This window comes from Perca flavescens, chromosome 12 (genome assembly GCF_004354835.1).
Source record: "Perca flavescens isolate YP-PL-M2 chromosome 12, PFLA_1.0, whole genome shotgun sequence".
NCBI lineage: Eukaryota > Metazoa > Chordata > Actinopteri > Perciformes > Percidae > Perca > Perca flavescens.
Window position 1 is genome coordinate 11,905,316 of NC_041342.1, and position 23,486 is coordinate 11,928,801.

The following is a 23,486-nucleotide window of genomic DNA, read 5'->3' on the forward strand; positions in this document are numbered from 1 at the left end:
ACTATACAAAAATTACAGGATACCCTGTAAAGCAAGCCAATTGGCTCTGTTGTCAGGGAGGAAAAAACTACTTGATGAGGGCATCCTGAGCCCCGATGAAGTTCTTAGCCACGTTAATAACATCAGGAATGGCTACAAGTCCTTGGCGGAAATCTACAACTCTCGATGTTCCAATATTTCAATAAAATAAATTATAATTCTTAATATAGTTATAAGGAAACATGAGAAGCCTTCATCCTACTAAAGACACAGTGTGAAGCAAAAGTCACAATGAAAATATAAAGTGAAGCATTGCCCACTGGTGGTCAAAGGGGTTTGTGCTAAAGTTGGGCCACATTCCCAGAATGTTTCACAACAAGCTATTGTTCTGAGCAGATAGGAATGCTAAGAAGCAACGGAAATTTAAAAGATACATTCTACAAACAAACCCCCAAACAATAGCACACAATAACAGTTAACCCTCTCACAGTCTCAGAACAGAGGAAGTGGGAGATTATGCAAGTGTGACAAAAGCTGCGGTTGTTGTCTGTGTTAAACTATTAGTTCAGTAAAAAGGTAGAGATGGTCCGATACTGATACCAGTACCGATCGGTATCGGCTCTGATACTGCCTAAAACGCTTGTATTGGTATCAGTAAGTACTAGAGTTTATGCACCGATCTGATACCACGTAATAAAGCCCTAAAGAAAATCTACGTTAAAGTAGTTTATTTACGTTCTTTTTCCGTTATAACTGACTGTCAAACAGGAGAATAAAAGAAAGTTCTGTGGTGTTCATGGTTTGCGTTTGTTCCTGTTTCACAAAGAGTTGAACCTGAGCCAGACCGACAACAAAGATAGAAATCATATCACATCCAGACAGATAGATAGTAGTATACTAGATAGTAGATAGATAGTATAGGGTTGGGTGGTATCCAAATTTTGATACCGTCAAACCTCCTCCCTATTTTACCGCGGTATACGGTATTACCGTGACTAATTAAAAATGATGACGTAAGGCTCAGACGGCGTCACCAAACTGTTGGCTTGTGCACTGTTCAGAAACTGAATACCAAACACTAATACTGAAATAATAATAACATAACTTAAAAAATAATAAAGAAACGACTTTCTCCTCCATACGGTCACGTGATGACAACCACACATAATTACATAAATTATATTTAATATTTAATCCTTGTCTCCTATATAAGTGCATTGCATTTTTTTTTTATGATGGTATTGAAACTGATACCGTTGTTATTTTTAAGACCCCGCGGTAAACCGTATTACCGCCTAACCCTAGTATACAGGGGTTAAAACATAAAATATATGACACACTGGAATCGGATCGGTCCTCGGTATCGGCCAATACGCAAGTTCAGGTATCGTCAGTAAGCAAAAAATGGTATCGGGCCATCTCTAGTAAAAAGGTACGGTTTGTAGGGGTGTGACGAGACGCTTACTCCCCGAGACGAGACACATCACGAGATTGGGTTCACGAGAACGAGACGAGATTTTAAATTTTTTTTAAAGAAATCCTCAATGAATATATGAATGGAAAATAGTTTTTTTATTCAACTGAAAAATCACAAAATGCAAAACAATTTGTGTGCATTTTGAAATCAACTATTAATGATGAATGTTATTTAACTTTTTTTTACTATTTTAATGAATCATATGCAGTAAAGGACGTGCAAACACTGCAAAATGTTTTGTATAAACTCTACCAACTGGCTTCTGCCTTGTACAATTTCACATGAGAAATCTAACTCCTTTCCACAAATCGAACAAAAAAAATAAACAGTATGTGTAAATAAAATAAATGTGTAAATAACAGAAAAACTTTAAATGCAAACAGTAAGTGTATCAATAACCAAAGTACTGCTCTCTCAAAACTACAAGTGCAAACAGAAACAATTTTTTCTATAAGATAAACTACACAGAACAGCCTAAGATATGGTCATGTTCTTTTTCAAGAATATAAGCATGTCGACTATTTCTGGCAGCAGTTGAGACCTTTGGGCAGTAACTATGTCTCCTGCAGTAGAAAAAAACACACTCACTTGGAACAGAGGTAGCAGGGATGGAAAGGTATGCTTTGGCAAGTGGAGACAGCAAAGGATATTTAGGAGTTGCCGAAATCCGACATTTTCCACCACAGAAAATGGCCTCATATCAGCTGCAATGAAAACACCTATGTCCCTTGTTATTGCCGTGGCTCTTGCACGGCAATTATTTGCAGAGATGCAAAGGCTTTTAGAGTTGTTTGCCCTTTTAATGTTTTCGTCGCGGGTGCAGTAGTTAGTAGAGAGCTGTGGTGGTGCTGTAAGTGTTTTTGCATAGTGCTCGTGTTAGCCGCGGTATACGGCATTTTTTTCTTACAATGTTTACATATTGTGTTCGTCTTGTCTGTCACTCTTTCGCCGTTTATTATTTCCGCAGGAAAACCAAAATGTTTGCACACAAATGATTTAAAAGTTGCAGGGGGATCTTCAATAGTAATTTCACGCTCCATCACGCTGACATCACATCGCCTCACGAGACAACTTTTCACCTCGACGAGAAATCTCGTCACGTTTTAATCTCGCGAGATCTCGTAAAACGAGATCTCGTCACACCCTTAACGGTTTGTATTGTGCTTTTAGATAAATGAAGGACCGACTTTAATAGAACAGATAAGCCTCATAAGATGGTGCGGATACATTTGCGTTTTATGTACATTATGTACAGAGCTGCAATAAAACAAAGATGAGTCATGATACGGACATTGGTTTCAGCTGTAGCAGCTGCAATTCACATCAATTTAAAAAACTTAAATTTCCCTGCGTGGGATAATAAAAGTGTATCTTAGGTTATTACATGGAGGTGACAGTGACCGTCAACCAATGGCACTGGTGTGTCATCTGAGGAAGTGAGCTGTGAATACAGCCGTTTCTTCTATAATAAACTCTTGATGTTGGACCGTGTGCCACCATGTGGTTTTCACTCTAAGCTGTTCCTAGACCAGCTGGTTTCACTAGTAGGCACGCTTAATCAGACAAACAAACACCTGCACATATGACAGTAATGAAACATGTAAGGCCAGTGCATTACATTTCTTTTTTTTACTGATACATACAGTGAGGAAAATAAGTATTTGAACACCCTGCTATTTTGCAAGTTCTCCCACTTGGAAATCATGGAGGGGTCTGAAATTGTCATCGTAGGTGCATGTCCACTGTGAGAGACATAATCGAAAAAAAAAAATTCCAGAAATCACAATGTATGATTTTTTTAACTATTTATTTGTATGATACAGCTGCAAATCAGTATTTGAACACCTGTCTATCAGCTAGAATTCTGACCCTCAAAGTCCTGTTAGTCTGCCTTTAAAATGTCCACCTCCACTCCATTTATTATCCTAAATTAGATGCACCTGTTTGAGGTCGTTAGCTGCATAAAGACACCTGTCCACCCCATACAATCAGTAAGAATCCAACTACTAACATGGCCAAGACCAAAGAGCTGTCCAAAGACACTAGAGACAAAATTGTACACCTCCATAAGGCTGGAAATTGCCAAGCAGCTTGGTGAAAAAAAGGTCCACTGTTGGAGCAATCATTAGAAAATGGAAGAAGCTAAACATGACTGTCAATCTCCCTCGGACTGGGGCTCCATGCAAATCTCACCTCGTGGGGTCTCAATGATCCTAAGAAAGGTGAGAAATCAGCCCAGAACTACACGGGAGGAGCTGGTCAATGACCTGAAAAGAGCTGGGACCACCGTTTCCAAGGTTACTGTTGGTAATACACTAAGACGTCATGGTTTGAAATCATGCATGGCATGGAAGGTTCCCCTGCTTAAACCAGCACATGTCAAGGCCCGTCTTAAGTTTGCCAAGTCATGTGGTCAGATGAGACCAAAATAGAACTTTTTGGTCATAATTCCACTAACCGTGTTTGGAGGAAGAAGAATGATCAGTACCATCCCAAGAACACCATCCCTACTGTGAAGCATGGGATTGGTAGCATCATGCTTTGGGGGTGTTTTTCTGCACATGGGACAGGGCGACTGCACTTTAAGGAGAGGATGACCGGGGCCATGTATTGCGAGATTTTGGGGAACAACCTCCTTCCCTCAGTTAGAGCATTGAAGAAGGGTCGAGGCTGGGTCTTCCAACATGACAATGACCTGAAGCACACAGCCAGGATAACCAAGGAGTGGCTCTGTAAGAAGCATATCAAGGTTCTGGCGTGGCCTAGCCAGTCTCCAGACCTAAACCCAATAGAGAATCTTTGGAGGGAGCTCTAACTCCGTGTTTCTCAGCGACAGCCCAGAAACCTGACTGATCTAGAGAAGATCTGTGTGGACGAGTGGGCCAAAATCCCTCCTGCAGTATGTGCAAACCTGGTGAAAAACTACAGGAAATGTTTGACCTCTGTACTTGCAAACAAAGGCTACTGTACCAAATATTAACATTGATTTTCTCAGGTGTTCAAATACTTATTTGCAGCTGTATCATACAAATAAATCGTTAATAATCCATACATTGTGATTTTTTTTTTTTTTTTAAGATTATGTCTCTCACAGTGGACATGCACCTACGATGACAATTTCAGACCCCTCCATGATTTCTAAGTGGGAGAACTTGCAAAATAGCAGGGTGTTCAAATACTTTATTTCATCACTGTAAATAAAAGATTGGTGCACTTATCACATTTCAATTTACAACAAGTCTGCAGCTGTTTATTTGGAGTTTGTCTGTTATTAGTAGGATTGTCATTTTATATCTACTTTAAAGCTGTAGTGCGTAGTTTGTCTCCCCCATGAGAAATTCTTAGTAATGACAACAATGCAAGCCTTGGGTGATCGCACTCCACGCAGTGCTAGTAGCATTTATCCCGTCAAATCAAGGAGGACAAAAAAGGAGGATTAAAAAACACCATGGACTCTTCAGAAGAGGAAGTTATCTCGTCTCAGCAGGGACATAAAATGCTTCACGCGAGCTGCTGCTGCTGCGCGCGAAAGTCGCCTGACTACACCATTTAGTAAACATAGCCATACTGAGAAAACATGAAAAGTGTTTTGTGGAGCTGATGGGCTTAATTAGCCTTGTATCAACTCATTTGGCAATGACTTGAATGTAACGGACGTTCATTAATATAGAATCGTTGCGCACTATAGCTTTAAAAGTAGCCCAATTAACTAACCTCGGTGATGGCATTAGCCTCACAGCGGGCACACAGCCAGTCGTGTAGCTCTGCTTCATCCGCTGACACCCCATAGCAACCTGAACAGGAACAGAAAAGAACATGGCACACATTCACATGCTTTCTTTCACAGCATGGTTATTGCTCATATTTGGCTGGTTACTTCAGAGAAATAAATAAGGGTTCAGGCTATAGAACGACCAACACAGACTATTGGAAAAGACATAAATTAGCTCTTTAAGTAAATGCTGTTTAAGAGCTCTTGGTGTTACTGGTTGAATAATGTGTGACAAGAGTGTGGCACATGTGTGTTTGCATATTCATCCACAATCTATTTATGGTCTTTAGTGATGGCTGTTTGACATAACTGTCTGTAACAGCCGTTTTAGCCCTCTATTGCATGGTGTTTTTTCTTAGTTTTTTTTTCACAATAAACTACATGAAATGCATTGTTTTCTGTTTAATTGTGTAAATATTTATTTATTTGATGACATCCCCTAAGCAGGAAATCCTGTTTGCACGCCCATTTTCCGCATTTGTGCCACACTGAAGCTCACTTCCCAGTATCAGCCAAAATGTAGATTTTTTTATTTTGGAAGCATTTCTTTGAGGAGAAAAAAAAAAAAAAACTTATCTGGGGTAAGTAAACTTTACATTTTCATCATTTAAACCAGTTAAATGCGATATTCTTTCTGTAAAAGGCTTAAATTTATTTGTTGCCATATGGCAACATTGTGCAAATATTGAAGTGAAATGTGTCCATTCAGCCTAATGGGCTTAGATTGAGTTACATAACTTTAAGCTACTCTGACACTTTTTGCAATTCAAAAATTTTATTTATTTCTATTATGTTATTCCAGCCAATTTGTAATTAATATATTATCTGAGTTATTAATTACACACTAATGTAAATGAATTGCACATATTTACATAGCGGTCTTATTACAGTGTTAATAATCATCGCGAACTACAATTAAAACTAAACTAATTTCACTGTAAACACATTGGGCTATACATTTTAATAAATATAAGTTTAATTTGTTTGGTATTTTTTTCAATAAAAGCATGTTTTTAAAGAAATAATGAATATTTTTGGCACTTTCCACAAATGTGTGTTGTTGCCATATGGCAACAAATTACCAACTATCCCCCCTTAATTTTTAATTAATTTTTTACATTTGCATTATTTAAGCAACCTAGAGTCATAAAAACACATCACAGCATTTTTACCACGTTTAAAAAATAATTCAGGCAATAGAGGATTAAGAATAACCATTGAGTAGTGGTTTCCTAAAGAATAACGAAAAATCTGAATGAGCTGTATGCAAGATATACATTTCATCCAACAATCCTTGAATGAATACTTTAACAGATAGCTGTTCATCACAGAGAAGGGGCTTACTGGTATGTACGCGGACGCAGCACTGAGCACAGCTCACCAGCCGGCTGGTCCCGTCCTCTGCTACGTGAGGGTTGGACAGCTGTCCCTCCCCGTTATCATTCGTCTTGCTGGACTGGGTGTTGAAACACACTTCAGGGATGAGCGGCTTGGACCACTGGCGGCCCCCTTTACGGTTCAACAACGTGACGCTGGAACTCCCGCTACTGGACTCAGACTTGAGGGGAGGAAAAAGAAAAGTTCAGAAGCTTGTCATATGAACATCTTTCGGATCCAATCCCCAGTCAGAACTGGCTGAGACACATTCAAACCCGTCAAGTGATAAATTAACGCACGAGCGGAGCAGCTTTGAGCGGGGGCTCCGTGTGCGAGGAGCGGACATTCTCACCGCTCCACTGTGCTCACATGCTCTGCACAGTCCATTTTCTCTGAAATGTCTTAAATTTGTGTCTGCTCCAGAGGTGGTTTGCCATGAATGACAATTATTTAAGAAATGCTGAAAACTATGACAACGTTAAATAACTAATTCCATAAAAGCAGAACATGCTTGTCACCTGATGGTAAGTGTGGAAGAGCAGGCAGATGGAGCAGTAGGGGGCCTGCAGGCCCATGCTCTTGTTGTACTTCCTCTCTGCCTGAGGGTCATGTGGCCGACACTGCCACAGCTGGGTCAGCGGCTTCGCCCACTCCTCTTTCTCCTCTTGCTCAAACTCCACATCTACGTTCACATCTACACATAGGATGATGGGACGAGGGACAGAGTTTTTAAAGTGTGAACGAAGGAGGCAGATGGTGGTGGTGGAAGCAATTGGATTTAGGAAAAAAATGGAGTGAAAATAATTAGAACAAGCCTTAATATTATGACTGCATTTGGTAAACTGGCACCACACAACATACTACTACATTTTGCAGATCAACTAAACAAGCGCGTTTACCATCGTCACTGTGCACCTCTCTGATTAGAGGGTGATGACGGGGCAGCGTACAGAGCTGTGCCTGCTTCTGTTGCTTCTTCACGACTGACTTGCAATACGACTGCTCTTCTGACACCTGCTGGAGCAAGAAGTGTATAGCAAGACAAAACAAGGATTATACTGCATCTGTAGCAAATTGAAATGATAAGTTGACAGGTCTCACAATAATGAGGCATATTGGGAGCTCTGTAGTGGTATGCATACATCTTAAAGATAAACATTTGGTCCATAGATCCCTCTGAGAATTTGGTCACAGCTAGTAACTACTTACGTGATGATTCTGAGCGATCACTTTCACCTCATGATGGATCGGTTTTGCAGCAGGAACGGTGTCATTCAGGATGATGATGCCACTATCCAAAAGGGGGGATGGCTTATTCTGTAGTTTGAAAAGCATGGATAACATGGAACATTTAGGGCAGATTTTGGAATAATGCCTGATAAAGTGATCAAGAATTGTTGTGTTAGTAGAGTTAAGCCCTTCTCACACATGCACTGCAACCCTGAAATGATCTAGACATTGCTCAGAGGAGCTGTATGAGTGAAAACAAATGCCTGAATCAGTTGGACCGGACTTTACACAGACTTTAACCTGCCAGATCCCCAGTTCAAAGTCTGTGTAATGTCCCATTAAGCCCATGTGTGAATAGAACAGGTCATTGTCTGGAGAATGCAAAGCGAGCGAGTGGGCTTGTGGATGACGTTTCTATTGTGTGGCTCGCGCAAAATCAGAAGAAAACATCCTAGAAAGGGTAAATAAGAAGGGTCATTTTTTACGCAGATCACACAAAGATGTCTCAATGGAGGGATGACAAGTTTCTGGAACTTTGGTCATTAAATGCAGACGCAGAAATAGTGTATTCCGCGTCATGTCCTGCCTCCTGCACGCTCTAACCAGGCGCCACACCTCACCTAAACCAGTATTTCCAGTAAGTGAGAACGCTGACATGAACAATTCTGTTGTGCGTCAAATGTGCGTCAATACCTGATTCTCCAGACATTGTCCGGAGTTCATAGGAGTTCATAGATTCATACCAGCAGTGATTCGAATTTGCGACAGTTTTCTAAAAAGTTTCAAACATTCATGCCAGCTCATCTACAATGTCGGTGAAACGAGAGAGAAAGTGACGAAAGCTCAGAAAAAAGTAAATAAAAATTGACCTTGTTTCGGGGAAAAAGTTATGTTGCTTTATCGCCGCGTAACATTTGCATTCTTTGTGAAAGTACTCGTGACAAAAAGAATGGTTCGAAAAAAATATATTGATGTGCGAATTAATCGAACGAAGACAAAAAAAAAAAAAAAAAAAAAAACGTCCTTGGTGTGAGTAAAGTGTAAAAGACCTTTATGAGCAAGGTACATGTAGAAGTGACAAGCCATTTTGGATAGGTTGGTGTTACGGTAAGTTAAAGACCGTAAAGAGACAATGCATGCAGCATATAACATAACCTGTGCACAAACGTGTGTGACACAGTGTACTGAGAGCAAACAATGACTAACATTTTAACATTACACTTGTTGCATCTTTGGTATGAGTGTTCTGCCAATGTATGTTCTATTAAAAAAAAAAAAAAAAAAAAAAACAGACCTTTCGCTTGTTGTTCTTGGGGGCCTCCATCTGGGTTTTGCTCATCTCTTTGAGTTGTGTTTGAGTCTGAGAGGAAGCAGACGTGATGGTGGGCTTAACTTCAGGCTCCTGCACTTCTGCCTGAGCCTCAACAGGCATAGACATTTTAGGTTTGTCCATCTTTTGGTCCTGTTCCACAAGACTCGGTGCTTCGGACTCAATCGGTGCTGCTTTGGTAACCTTGGATTGTGGCTGTGGCTCCGTCCTTTCACAGCTTGGGGCCTGAGGCGAGGACTGAGCCTGTGTGTGTGATGGTGTACAGGTTTTGTGCTGGAGATGACGGGGTTGATGCTCTCTAGCATAGCTGTGCACCTGCAGCTGTGTGCGAGGCTGCTGCTGCCTTTCTAGCGTGTAGCTGTGCACTTGAAGAGTGTCTTTTGGGCTCAGGGTCCTGTGGAAGAGCAGGCTGGCTACCCCCATTTTGCGGACAGGCTGAGCCTTGATTTCCATCCACGAAGGTGCAGCGGAAACTGATAGATGTCCGTTTCTGGGCAGGGACTGAGACGAGATCGCAGGGGCGCGAGTCTTAGTATAATGTGGGGGGCGTCCTGCATCACTGACACTTTGGGTCAAGCCCCTATGAAATGGATCCAATAAAGTGAGCTTGGTTGGTGTGACAACCAACTTTGGTGGGCCTGTAAATTAAATGAGAGATCTCGGTTTAGTAGGTGAGGGGGGGGAAATACACTTTTGGTGTTTTTCCACTACATGGTACCTGCTCGACTCTACTTGGAAAAAAAAAGTCCCTGGTACCTGCTAACAGGTACTTTTTTTTTAAGCATCACCTCCGTCGAGGTTCCAAGCGAGCTGAAGCGATACCAAAAGGTGACGTGAAAACCTGCAGACTACTGATTGGTCGGAGAAAATCATTACTAATCACTGCGTCATCATTGCTAAGCGAGAGAAGGGGGTGTCCTGAACAAACCTGCCATTTTTAAATAGTTTAGCCAGCGGTGTCTTCTTGCTGTGGCAACAGCCACATGCCGAGAATCAAAAACAACACATATTTGACGTTCTGTGTGTGTGTGTGAGTGTGAGTGTGTGTGTGTGTGTGTGTGTGTGTGTGTGTGTGTCGCGGCAGTTTCCTGCCGCGTCGCTATGACGACCAGTCACTCGCCTCACGCATGAGGCAGTAATAAATCTGCTTTGGAAAAAGGAGGACGGGGCACCGCGGCCGAGCCGAGCTGGTACTAGCAGTGGGTAAGCGCCATTTCATTCCACTTCATTTTCTTTCACCATAACACAACGGTTATTAGAGGCTTTGTTGCCCAACAGGAAACTAGAAGACAAAGACAATACACAGGTGATCATACCTTTATTTCTTTTGCCCTCTTGTGACATGGCGCGTGGAGGTATAAGGCTGAGCCTGGGACGCTTCCCATACTGCTCCACATCTTCATCTTTGGGAACAACCTCCTTAGGCACCTCCAGGCACACTCGGTGTCTCTTGGTCTCTATCCTCTGTGTAGTGCTGTGGACCAAACAGAGACACAGGCCAGAGGATTGGAAACAGTAGAGAACAGAGCCCCATTCGTTTTTTTTCTGTTGCTGTGAGATGAAACCTTGGTGTATGCCTCTCAACAAAATGTCAATACTAGAATTCAATAAAACACAAAAAAAGACAGCCTTAAAAATGAGGATAGTGCTAGATCGTTTTGAGTGACCTTTAGCAAACCAACGAAGAAGGCTGTCGTACTAAGCAGTCTTTTAGGTGCAACTGTGTCTAGTCTCGCTTTGCCAGACCCTCCTCCAAAGCGCGATGAAGGAGGGTCCGGCTACTCCACACAGCATTCAGGGATGGGAGGAAAACGTGCTCTGGTTTAAGGGTTTTCTTTAAACCAAATCAGAATCATCATGGGCGGACAGAGCCGCTGCAAAATAGTCGTGCGAGAGAAAACTCAGATTGGACTAACTGTATGAGTGTGAAGCATGGCATTAGCATATCTCAGTCATTCTTAATATATAAAAGCAGTGATTTGTTTTGTCTAGACTAATAAGTACTGATTTGCTTTGCTCTAATTGGGTCCTTAATCCAATAGTAACTGGTAGGCTGACATTCCCATGGGTGTTCCCAACAGAGAGCGCAAAATAACCATGAGTAATAAAATCACCCTAAGCATGTACTAAACATTTTACAATATAAACCGTTTAGAAAAAAAACACACATATACAGAAGGACATTCTTTTCTGTAGTAAATGACCCACCTCTTCCGCTCTCCATCCTCCCCACAGCTCTCCACGGAGTTACTGTTGCTGGTGATGTCATTAAAGGACTCCCCCAGGAACTCCCTCGCCTCTGGGGTGGGCCGCGTGTGGTCAATGGGTGACACATCTCGCCCTGCCAGCCACTGTTCATAACGATCTGGCTGGTATTTTTTAACAAATACATCCATAGAAATCTTCACCATGTCTTTACGGCATGAGCACTAAAGGAAAGAAGGGCGTCAGACGAAGGGCACAAAAAGACTGATTCAAATGGCGAATATTGCAGGTGATATTGTTGCATGTACATCTATAAACATATAGTTGATTCTATGAATTTAGACATTTACTTTTTTTTTTTTTCTTTTTTAAAATAATAAATCTGATTTAAATTAGGTGAAGTATGGTTTTCTATGTCGTCATTTGGCGATCCTCACCAAAACCGCTTGCTTGCCGTACTCAATCCATCTCTCTGTTGCAAAGTTGGTGGATTCTGCACAGTTGAAACCATGGTTGAAACCAGCATGATATGCATAAGGGAAAGTTACCATGAACTCACCAGCCTCCTGAGTAATCTTAAGGAGAGGTAAAAAAAAAAAAAAAAAAAAAAAAAAAATCAGTAACTGCAGTTTATACATTAGTTTGTTCAGTGGGTATGAAGAAAAGATAAGATGATCCATTATTGGTCTCACAGTGGGGACATTTGCATTGTAACTAGGGCTGCACAATTAATCGCAATTTTATCGAATTCGCAATATGAACTAGTGCAATATCCAAATCGCAGAGGGACGCAATATTTGTTAAAAGGCAAAGTATGTGTCAAACCATTGTGAATGAAGTATTGTGGTGCTGCAGAGACGTCCCGGCCTACAAATCCTATCCTACAGAAAACATTCTTGTTTGGTACAGGGCCTCGCAAAAATGACATAATTAGGGTTGGGTATCGTTTGGATTTTTACGATTCCGATGCCGAACCGGTACTTTTAAAAACGATTCAGATTCCTAAACCGATTCTTGAAAAACTGATACTATATTTTTACGTCCGTTTCGGAGCAACAGAGGGAAAATATTTCAGTCGACACATTAAGTGGAAGATGAGGAACCGAAATTTGCGTTCTAATCCGATCCGATTCCTACCGGTTGCGTAGGAACTGGTTCCATAGTGGAACCAGGTTTCGGTACCCAACCCTACATATAATCATTTTAATTTTTTAAGATTTAATATTAGTCAATGAAAATGAGAATAATGATACAAACATGATCATTCCCTTCAATATCGTGAATCATATCGCAATGTCAGTCAAATTAATCGCAATTAGATATTTCCCTCATATCGTGCAGACCTAATTGTAACAGCAGCAAAAGGGATGGTGCAATAACTAAATGCATCAGTAAAAAAAAAAAAAAAAAAACAAGCAAGAAATAAAAAAGAAAAGAAAAAAGGTCATCTGAATGAATTATCAACAAACAAATAATACTCTACACATACCTTATCAAACGGAATGCCATACTTCTTCAGTATAGAGGGAGATATGAGAGTCATCTTGTGCCTCAAAAAGGCCTCACAATTTTGGGAACTACCAGGAAAAAACCCTAGAAGAAAGGAGAGCACACCAATGTTAAAAGTCCATGAAAGTGATTAGCTTTATACTACATACATCTACAGAAAATATTGCATTTGTTTCTTACCTTTAGCCAAACGCTCCAATCTTTTCCCATGCTCTGGAGGAACACAGTACCTGCACATATTCAATTAAGTCTCATTAGTCACAGTAAACGGATATTATACATTTATGTATAGAATATGCAGTGTGTTGCACCACTCCATTGAAAAAGAATGAGAGCCAAATTTTTCAACTCATATCCCACTTTTCTTTTTAAACCAAAGTATTCTGGGACAGGACACCCCGCTGCATCAGTGCTGTAGTGTCACTAATATGAAACAGGAAGCCTGCATTTTCTGTGTCAAAAGGGCCCTTACTTATGTAATTGACACTAATTTCCATGTGACATAGAAGCTTGTGTATAAACATCCAGATCTAACAGCACACATATCCCTAACCACGTTTCCTCTGGGTTTCAATCAGAAGTGGTAATTCATAATAGAGCTGTGCAATATATCGATAGTATATAGATATCGTGATATGAGACTAGATATCGTCTAATATCTAGTCGCATAAGTGTTGCCTTTTCCTGGTTTTAAAGGCTGCATTACAGTAAAATGATGTCATTTTCTGAACTTACCAGACTGTTCTATTATTTGCATTTGCCCACTTGTTTATTCTATCCATATTACTGATGATTATTCATCAAAAATCTCATTGTGTAAATATTTTGTGAAAGCACCAATCGTCAACACTACAATATCGTTGCGGTATCGATAGAGGTCAAAAATATCGTGATATTTGATTTTCTCCATATAACCCAGCCCTAATTCATAACAATTTTAGATTAATATAAAAACTATATAAGAATGTGTGAGAATCGAAAGCTTTGTTTCTGCATCTGATCTACAAAAAAATAAAAATATTGTTTGTGTCCTTACCACGATTTGGGCTCTCCAAAGTGCAAATAGTTGATACTGTAGAGGTCCATGTCCTCAGTATGCCATGCAAAAGTGGTCTTCCACATGCCAAAATACAAGTAGGGTGTATTAACACCCTCAATAGTGATGCCGCCTTCACATTCAACAGTATCCAAAATGGTGTTCAGTCGGCGAATGTTCCACTCTTTGACTTCCTGCAGGAGTAGAGCAGATGACATAAGAGCAAACAGATGAGACTGGAAGCGGAGATAATAATAAGTAATGTTATCAGCATCCGTTATCTATCAGGTCAACAGGTACACAGACAGCTTTAGGAAAGCCCATCAATACTGATGATGAATATTCACTACAGCAACAACATCCAAGAAATGTCAACTCACAGGGCCATATAGAGATCCATTAACATCTGCCCCATATATGGGAGGGTTAAATGTCACATTCTTCCAGTACTTCCTTTCCAGCTCCTCAAAGTCATCATAATGTGGACTACAGAACCTATAAAAAGGCATTCACATAGTTAGTTAGTACCAGCACCAAAAATTTACTTTCACCATCATATAACTGAACAAAAACTTAAATGTCTTTAATTTCTGCACTTCTCACTTATCACTGTTGGCCATTTTGCGAAACTCTTTCACAGTCATGGACTTCTTCTGAATGTTGTATTGTGTGAAAAGGCCCGACTGGCCTGTCACCACCTGCTGAATGGGTGCAGGGATCACCAAGTCATCTATATCGTCATAAGAGCTTCGCGGCTTCCATTCCTTTGGTGGCACAATCTTGGAGGAGGAAAGTGGACATTGATTTATTTTTTACATTTTTTTATTTTACATTCTTTTTATTATCAAAATTATTCACAAGCAAAGCTTGGGAGGTATAAATGTATTTCTTTTTTCTGGCAAGCTGGTATGAACATATGTATGTTACATCAGAGCAAATGTATACAATAGATGGCCTCGTCTAAATAATTTCATAGAAAAAAAACATGTTATTAAAGACATCACAATTGTCTGGTAGCCATCAGAACTGTGTCACTGATGATTGTACCATTGCTAGTTTTTAATTTTTACATTTGCTCACCATTTTTTACTGCAAATAAAAATGATCCCATAACATTGCAATGGCTGTGAATATGGCCTGTGTGAACACATGCAGTATGTCAGTACTTACTTTAGCCAGGCCTGCTTTATGTGCTCCCTGGGATTCAACATATGCAATGTAGCGGCTGAAGTTCTTAAACTCCTCAACAGTGGGGTAAAAAGTCATGATCCCCTTGGAACCATGGGTTTGGGAAACTACGTCTGACGCCATCCCAAAACTCAATGGCAGTTCCTGCAGGTTATAAATGTGGAAATTGTGATTTTATGATGGGATATGTCGATTTAGGATTAGGATCTTGACATTTTATATTTCGGCACATTTATTTTTCAAGATTTACCAAACTGGTTGCTTACAGTATTAACATTTCAACATACCAACTGCTTGGTAACCTGAGTGACAACTGCTCGATGCATAACATAACTTAAATATGTCACTGTCGTATGTAACGTGTGTGTATCATAAATGTGTTAAGAGAACGGTGTGTATACGTTTCTTTACTATGGCGGATGACAAGCTAGCTTGGACCGACAGGGCTGGGAAAAGCTAGAACCGCCCCTGATTGGTTAAACCAGCCGCTCTTTAAATCGGTCCCACTGTGGAAGCCCAGCCAGCTAACATGAGCTCCTTTGCTAACTTGCTAAAGAAACATGAGCTATTTCGTATAACGAACACTGGTATGCAATGACACTAGCATTAGCTAGTCTGATAGCATGTTTTAACTAGTATCCAAGTCCCATTTAGGTCAGGTCACGCACATAATAGTTCCAATTACTAATTTGAGTGAACTTGCCACCTTCTTTTCATGGGGTCTCAAACGAAAAAGTAATGATCCCAAAACAGCTACCTAGCTAGCTACCTAATACCCGTTAACACTGTGATGGGATGGGACTATTTCCTGTATCACAGAAGACACCATAGCTGCGTTAAATCCTATCAAGTTCATTCGTATGGCGTGCCGTTAGCAAACTTGGACAGAGCTAGCGTTAATGTTCTCATACGACATAGTAGGTTATACAAATAGAGCTATCTTATTCCTCAAAGCGACGTTCAAAAACTGTTTTGAGTTACATTTTACAGGCAATACAAAAAGTAAAACTATCATTTCCCAAGTCAGTGATATCTATTCCAGGAAATAGACTGCACCCGACGCCTAGCATCGACATTAGCCGCTGAGCAGTTCCGGCTAGTTTAGCCATAAGATTAGCATTGTGAGTTAGGAAGCTAACATTCTGGGACGAGCGTAAGATAACTCGACAAGCAAGTACATACCACCTCCTCGGGATTGATTCACGACGTTGTTCCTTTGCGTTGTAAACACCTCGTAATCAATAGAAACAGCAGTTGTGCAAATAAGAGAAAGAAGACAGCTTGCTAACTAAGCCCCCTGTAAATAGATCATCCTCCATTACCACTTCTACGCATGCACACGCATCTCGGATTTTGTTTACCACAACACGCATGGGACACGCTCAGCCAATCAGAGGGCGGCTCTGATGGCTCGTCGTATGATGTATATGTCAATGATTACAATGTAGTTGATCTCATTTTTTGTAATGACTGTAAATATTAACTTAATTGCCGAGATATTGTCTATGTTGCTGCATTTTGGATTGAAGTTAAATTAGGAAAGAGTTGGTTCTAATATTAAGAACACTGCATGGTCCAACAATAAGATATCTAGGTAATTCATAATGGATTTTTTGGTTGTTTCAAAGATATTAGATTAATATGTTAGCCTAATGTTTCAACTCAAACATCTGTTCTTACTGATCACAAGGCAATCCGTTTACCATTTAAACATTTGAAAAGAAACACTGAAGCTACTGGAAATTAATTAGTGATTACTAAATTACAACACATTTAAGAAGGAGATAAAAGCTTTTAATAATAAATACTGGGAAATAACACAAACACCGTTTTGGGGGAATTGATTAAATTAGGTAGACTGCTATGATAGGCAAAGAAATTGCATTTATTGAAATGTGAAAATCTGATTTTACTAAAGTGAAGTATGCCAACAGCTTCAGTCCTTGTGAAATTATCACAATAAAGAATAAATCAATAATTTCTTTTTTTTATGTCATGCTGTTACACCCAACACTCACTGAAGAAAAACAGATATTACTACAATCCATCCATCGATCCATCCATCTTCGTCCACTTATCCGGGGTCGGGTCTCATGGGGCATCAACTCCAGCAGGGGACCCCAAACTTCCCTAGCCACATTAACCAGCTCTGACAGGGGGGTCTTGAGGCGTTCCCAGGCCAGGGTGGAGTTATCATCCCTCCACCTAGTCCTGGGTCTTCCCCGAGGCCTCCTCCCAGCCGGATGTGCCTGGAACACCTCCCTAGGTAGGCGCCCAGGGGGCATCCTAGATGCCCAAACCACCTCAAGCAGCAGCTCTACTCCGAGCTCCTCACGGATGACCGAGCTTCTCACCCTATCTCTAAAGGGACTACAGGTGGAAATTAGCAATTGTTGCTATAACCTGGCCCAAGACATATTCTCTTGTTTAACAAGTTTAATGTTTATTTGTGCATTGTCCCTGTTTCAAATAAATCAATTTCCAAAAGGGAGACGCCAGCCACCCTCCTGAGGAAACCCATTTCGGCCGCTTGTACCCTAGATCTCGTTCTTTCTGTCATGATATATTACTACAAGCAAACTCAAAAACAAGCAAAATCCCCAGTAGTCTGTGAACATCGGTTTTATTTTATGCCAGGAAAGGCACATTAATACACTGAATCCAACTGTTTTGACAGGCTATATAATGTTATATGCATCTACATCCAGGCAGTGCATATATTATGATTCCCACGCATAAATGCAACAATAACATTAACACATTTTGTTAACCACAAAAGATATAGCACATATGAGCACTGACAATTTGTATATGCACACTTTTAGCATAAGAGGAAGTACATGTGCACCAGGTAGTCCATACAGTTTCACTGACCTTTCACACAGAAGGAGACATATTCAGCAGCACTTTTTGGTTTTTTGGAAAGTCCATAGAGAATATATAATGTTTTTAGATGTCAGTGCCACGTAAGTTTATTTCCACTCTATTTCTCTCTATGTTGTTCCAGTTGCATAAGACCAGTCATGTTGCATCAGCATCCTGTCAAAATGCATATACAGTACATATAACAGACCAGCATGTTCAGTACAAATGTCCCTCTTCTTAGGGGGCTTTCTCCTTTAGCTAAATCATATTTGATTTTACGCTTTGGAAACCCAGTCTCAAATCCACCAATTTACACATTTTGCCTCTCAAAAGTCTAAATTATCCAGTCAACAGATACACACTGTAAGAGAGCATATTGTAAGACTGTGCTTTTACTCGCACCTTACTGTCCCAACCATGAGACGAAGCAGCACCCATGAATGAATATCTTTCAGTGAGCGCAATGTTCAGCTCATTCTTTCTGTCTAAGACTATAAGATAAATATGGATGGACTGGAGTTGGGGAACACACCCAGCAGCTTAAAGTGGTCAATACAACCACAATTTGTTATGGCAGTTTCTGTTTCAAAATAATAATAATAATAATAATAATAATAATAAAGGCAAAATAATACTTACACATTAAAAGGAATTTGATTAGAGAGAAGTGCACAGGGAATTCAATTCAATTTTCAAAATATATTCTCATAGCTTTTAAAATTCTGCACGGCCTCGGTACTTTATATCCTCAGTATATCATATACTATAGCAGAAATAGCTGCTAGAATAAAGTAGGAGACTTTTTTTTGGCATCCATGTTTGTTAACATCTGTTTTGCACCCAGTTCCCATAAATCTCTCATTGAATATTACTTAACTTTCATGCAATTATGAATTGATAATTTGGATACATTGTGCTTAACATAGACATACCTAGCTTTTTGGATTTATGTCTTGTTTTAGAGTTCAATATATGGTAAATATATTGTTGTAATTTGGAAATAGATGAGCCAATTTGATTGGCAATAGCTGTGATTGTTTGAGATGGTGTACACTGCACATTGTATGGATGTGGTTACTAAGTCAACAATGAATTGTTGTGTTTCTCCTATTGGTAAAATGTAATTTACATATGCATGTGGTGCAATTATTAGTTACATTTTGCATGTACATTGGTATATATTTAATGTCTTTAACCCATGTCCAACTACTATCCAATCAGTGTCATCGTACTAGCAAATCAGATCAATGATTCCTCAATTCCCTACATATCATTTTGCCAGTTTCCCACTTAAAGCAGATGTAGGATGTGCCCAATTGATAAGTTAATAACCATTTTGTAATGGCAGAAAAGAAGCTCTGCAGTACTTGACAGAATATTTAAGGTGAGGGAATTCACACACCATTTCGTGGATTTTATACCTTTTTGCATCTTGTAGTCAGTTCATCGCCGCATACATTGCATACAGAAATCACGAATGGACATAGTCCTCCATGTATTGTGTCGTTTTGCAAACACAATGCAATGGAACACAAACGGGTATCAAAAAGCGAAGCTGAAACTGACTGTGTATTTGCATCCATTCCTTCTCATCTTTATGTCCGTTCCGTCGTTCTCTGGTCAGCACTGTGCCTAAGTCCTGCTTTATCTTGGCGCACCAGTGGCCGTCCGCATCCTTAAGATGTGGCCCTGTTTATAACAGCTCTCAGCCTGGAAGCAGCCTTTAGAACGCATGCCAAAAAAAGGCCTTCTGCTTGGGTCCGTAACAAAACTAGACCCCTTGTTGGTTATTTGTCCATAGGCTTATTGATTTTCAGTGTGTGGAGAGTGTCACTGAGAGCTGTGTCTGTCTTGCTGCTGTCTTTTCTGGACATGTCAGGCTCCCATAGAAAGAACTCGTGGAGGAGGGTGTTGACGGTGTCTGGGCACTCCATCATGACCATGTGACTTCCCTCCTCAATGACTTTTAGGAATGCAAACAGAAGGATCTAGAAAGGGGAGCCAAAATGAATGCAGCACATTACGATATGTACTACAGTGAAAACGCGTCATTTCAAATGAAACATCACGTGATAAATCTCATTCACACGTGGAGATGCACTTTACCTCTGCCATGCGCTGGTCCTCATCCATTGGCACGAACTTGTCACACATGCCATGAACCAGAAGGATAGGCACAGTGAGCTCGGCATGGTAGACCTCATCCCCCTCTGGCCAGTACTGGCCACTCATCATGGCTCGCAGGACAAACGGAGACACGTTGAAGGCATTGCCCTGCTTCAACAGCTGCTTTTCTTTGGCACCCTGACGGGCAAATCCAGCTCTAAAAGGTTAGAAAAAAAGAGAGGAAGTTCATTTTGAGGTTTTTCTATGTACATTTTCCAAATGTTCTGACGTCAACAGGCAAGGCTTTTTTGTCAGCGACGAGAGAAGTTACTGTGGTGTGTCACTGTCTCTATTGTCAATTTTGGCACTGTACAAGAGCAGATCTTACTTGAGGAAGCTCCAAGCCAGACAGGGTGACAGACAGTGCAGGACACATGATGGTAGCTGGAAGATGGAGCATAGGCTGGGCTCCAGAGCTGTGGGACCCCCTCCATTGATCATCACTACCTTATGGACCAGATCAGGATATTCATGGGCAAGGAAGGTGCAAAATGATACTCTGCAAGAGATATGATGAGAACATGTTAACAACAGGATGTTAATCACTACTGGATAGATGGATGGATGAATGGATGGATAGATAGATGGATATATGCATGAATGCGTGGGTGGATGGATGGATGGATAGGTGGATGGATGGATGGATGGAGATTTGGTGAATGATTTATAACAAAAGCGTGTGACAGATCCTCACCCATATGAGTGGCCGATGAGTATGTTGCGTTTACGAGCATATCTCTTAAAGATGGCACGAAGGTCCTCTGCTAGGGCATAAAAAGTATAAGCTGCTGCAATCTGTGGGGCAGTACTGGCTCCATGCCCCGCCAGGTCGGGTGCGATAACCTCATAGCCCAGCCGAGAGAAGAAGTCCAGTTGGCTGCCCCAAATGTCCAGAGAACCTCCCACACCGTGCACGAAGAACAGCGCTACGTCCGAGTGCGTCCCTTTGCAGCTGGAGATCACCCTCTTTGAGTCGATTTGCACCGTGCGCTTGGGCTTGCGATGGCGCCGACGGGGAGGTGGAGCGGGTTTCTGTTCCCCATGAGGTGAAGGAACCGGAGGAGGAACAGGATTGGGGTCTGGAGAAGAGGGCATTTCTTTGTAGTCCGCCAGCTCCACCTCTACAGTGCTGCAAGGCTCCAGGTCCCCATCCTGACACTGCAAGATCTCAGAGTGCAGAACATCACCCAAATTCTCAATCACCAGCTGGCCGTTGCGGTATACTGTGATCTTCCTCTTGCAGTGGACACTGCTGCCGGTATTGCTCTCGCTACAATCCTCAGGAGGGCCGTCATCATCATCATCATCCTCCTCCTCACCGTCCGTCTTCTCCTTGCATGCAACTTGCTGTTCCGTTACTACGGGCTGACGCTCGGGGATAATGTGCCGCACTCGCAGGACTCTCCCAGGTTTCACCTCCACAAACTCAAAACCGTCAGAGGGTTCTGATGACTCCAGGGGCAAGACCAGACTGGCAGCCTTCCCAGTCAGGCAGCATAGTATCCCTTCAGTGATACTGGTCAGCATGGTGCTTCCCTGCATAAACATCACACAAATACAACAAAGATCATCACTCAGATGCTTCATTTGAAATATAACAAAGAAAGATGTAGGTTTACGAACAAGGTACAAAATGGGAAAATAGACCATGTTGGTGAAGCTAGTTACCTTTCTCTAGCTTTTCACACTTTTTTTTCATCATCATCATTATATTGTATGTTTTTAATGTTTGTTTCCTGTCGCAGTGTTTGCAAATGTTAACAGCTCAACGGGAGAAAATTGGGCCCCAGCTAGATTCCTGTAAAATTGGAACAAAGCTGTTTCCTAGCAACCCAGTTACAATGAAACGGTCTTCTTTATCCTTTCATCAGTCCGAAGCCAATGTTGAGTGACATGAAACACACCGAGAGCGAGGCCGCTTTCAGCTTAACAGGCTCCAGACTGCTATGCAAATTCAAAATACCATAGCCAGTAATTGCAGCCTCCTACTGCCTTTGTAAAGCTCGACTCACCTGGGTGACAAAGCAGCTTAACGTTCAGGGATTCCAACTTCATAAACAGACAACGTCAAAGCAATACTTGTGCTATAGAGTTTCAATGTCAGTGACTGACCTAGACGTTTGCTATTAATAACCCCTCTTTATCACATGGTCAGAACCAGGATATATATAAATAGAAAATGCCAGTCATGGGGCATCACTGTGATAGCAGTTTTCCAATGGAGAAGAGGGGGGAAACTATCTTTGTCCAGTCGCAGCATCTAAACTGCATTTTGGCAGTTGTGCAAATAAAGCATCATTAGTCCTCACTTTTCATACACAGGCTGGTTATCTCTAGGAAACAGAGTGGGAAGAGTCACATCTATATAAGGCTTTATTGTTTCCTGGTTACAGAAACAGAGCGCAGTACGCACATTACTGCCCACAGGGCAGATTTCACATTACTGCTCATAGCATATCATATAACATGTAGTTTAGATCATGGCTTCAATCACGCTCCCTACTTTAAAATAAATATGAATGCATGACATCTAGGGATCTTGAGATGTTAGCGGGGGACATAATATAATTAATGCATTATTGTAAATTCACTTTAACATGGTGAATATATACTCATAATTGTGACTTGTGGGGATTCGTTTTCATTGATTTTCACCAGATTAAAGTCATATAAAGTGTATATTAGGGGTGGGACAAAATATCGATATAGCAACATCGTTGTCCAACTTTCGTGTGATACGATAATCGATACACTGGGTGAAATATCAATATTTTAATGAATAAAATAAGTGAGGCTACTTCATGGCTCCTTGAGGTGGCGCTCGACACATGAACGAGGGTAACTTGAACATAAGTTAAATTGCTCATATTATGCTCATCACAAAACACCATATTTTTGTTGTACTGCACATTGCTGCAGCTTCTCTTTTCACCCTTTGTGTTGAGCTCTCTGTTTTAGCTACAGAGTGAGGCATCGCACTACTGTTCCATCTTTGTTGGGAGTCGCAAGTTAAGTCTAAAGACTTAACGTGTCATTTTGGACTTGCAGTGATTAAAGAGACAGAAAACCTGCACTTAACCTTCTCACAGGCAATTTGAAGTAATAGTTAGAGCGATATCGGGAATTATCATTATAGGATTTTCTAGCGATATATTGATTATCGCAGAATTGCAGTATTGTGATATTATCGTGAGCCGTGTATCGTATCATGCTGTGATTCCCGCCCATAGTGTAGCCTTTACATTGAAACAAATCATATCTCATTACTTCTAATCCCCTTCAGTTGCAGATTATCATTGTAAAAAATCTATTGTAAATGTAAAAAAAAATCTGAATAAACACATTTGTTTTA

At 40.8% G+C, this 23,486-nt stretch overlaps 2 protein-coding genes across 3 annotated transcripts in view; both read right to left on the bottom strand.

The window, feature by feature from the left end:
- Nucleotides 1-16,483, bottom strand: part of kdm4ab (lysine (K)-specific demethylase 4A, genome duplicate b) — a 30,207-nt gene extending 13,724 nt beyond the window's left edge. The window contains exons 1-16 of one of the 2 annotated variants that reach the window (XM_028593151.1): nucleotides 16,286-16,483; nucleotides 15,086-15,247; nucleotides 14,519-14,694; nucleotides 14,296-14,410; nucleotides 13,916-14,109; nucleotides 13,060-13,109; nucleotides 12,860-12,963; nucleotides 11,808-11,945; nucleotides 11,374-11,594; nucleotides 10,482-10,639; nucleotides 9,130-9,803; nucleotides 7,815-7,922; nucleotides 7,505-7,619; nucleotides 7,124-7,299; nucleotides 6,573-6,786; nucleotides 5,171-5,250 (exon numbers count right to left, since the gene is read on the bottom strand). In XM_028593151.1, coding sequence (XP_028448952.1) covers nucleotides 5,171-5,250; nucleotides 6,573-6,786; nucleotides 7,124-7,299; nucleotides 7,505-7,619; nucleotides 7,815-7,922; nucleotides 9,130-9,803; nucleotides 10,482-10,639; nucleotides 11,374-11,594; nucleotides 11,808-11,945; nucleotides 12,860-12,963; nucleotides 13,060-13,109; nucleotides 13,916-14,109; nucleotides 14,296-14,410; nucleotides 14,519-14,694; nucleotides 15,086-15,226 — 2,664 coding nt within the window. In that variant the 5' untranslated portion in view covers nucleotides 15,227-15,247; nucleotides 16,286-16,483. Of the gene's footprint in view, nucleotides 1-5,170; nucleotides 5,251-6,572; nucleotides 6,787-7,123; nucleotides 7,300-7,504; nucleotides 7,623-7,814; nucleotides 7,923-9,129; nucleotides 9,804-10,481; nucleotides 10,640-11,373; nucleotides 11,595-11,807; nucleotides 11,946-12,859; nucleotides 12,964-13,059; nucleotides 13,110-13,915; nucleotides 14,110-14,295; nucleotides 14,411-14,518; nucleotides 14,695-15,085; nucleotides 15,248-16,285 lie in introns of both variants that reach the window. The other variant, XM_028593150.1, reaches the window with a different exon arrangement.
- Nucleotides 16,484-18,571: 2,088 nt separating this feature from the next.
- On the bottom strand, nucleotides 18,572-22,229 carry abhd8a (abhydrolase domain containing 8a). Its single transcript, XM_028593873.1, has 5 exons — nucleotides 22,147-22,229; nucleotides 20,829-21,670; nucleotides 20,463-20,633; nucleotides 20,075-20,291; nucleotides 18,572-19,956 (listed from the first exon to the last, which is right to left on the bottom strand). The coding sequence occupies exons 2-5, from the start codon at nucleotides 21,659-21,661 to the stop codon at nucleotides 19,756-19,758; spliced, it is 1,422 nt and encodes a 473-aa protein (XP_028449674.1). The 5' UTR covers nucleotides 21,662-21,670; nucleotides 22,147-22,229; the 3' UTR covers nucleotides 18,572-19,755.
- Between the last annotated feature and the right edge of the window lie 1,257 nt (nucleotides 22,230-23,486).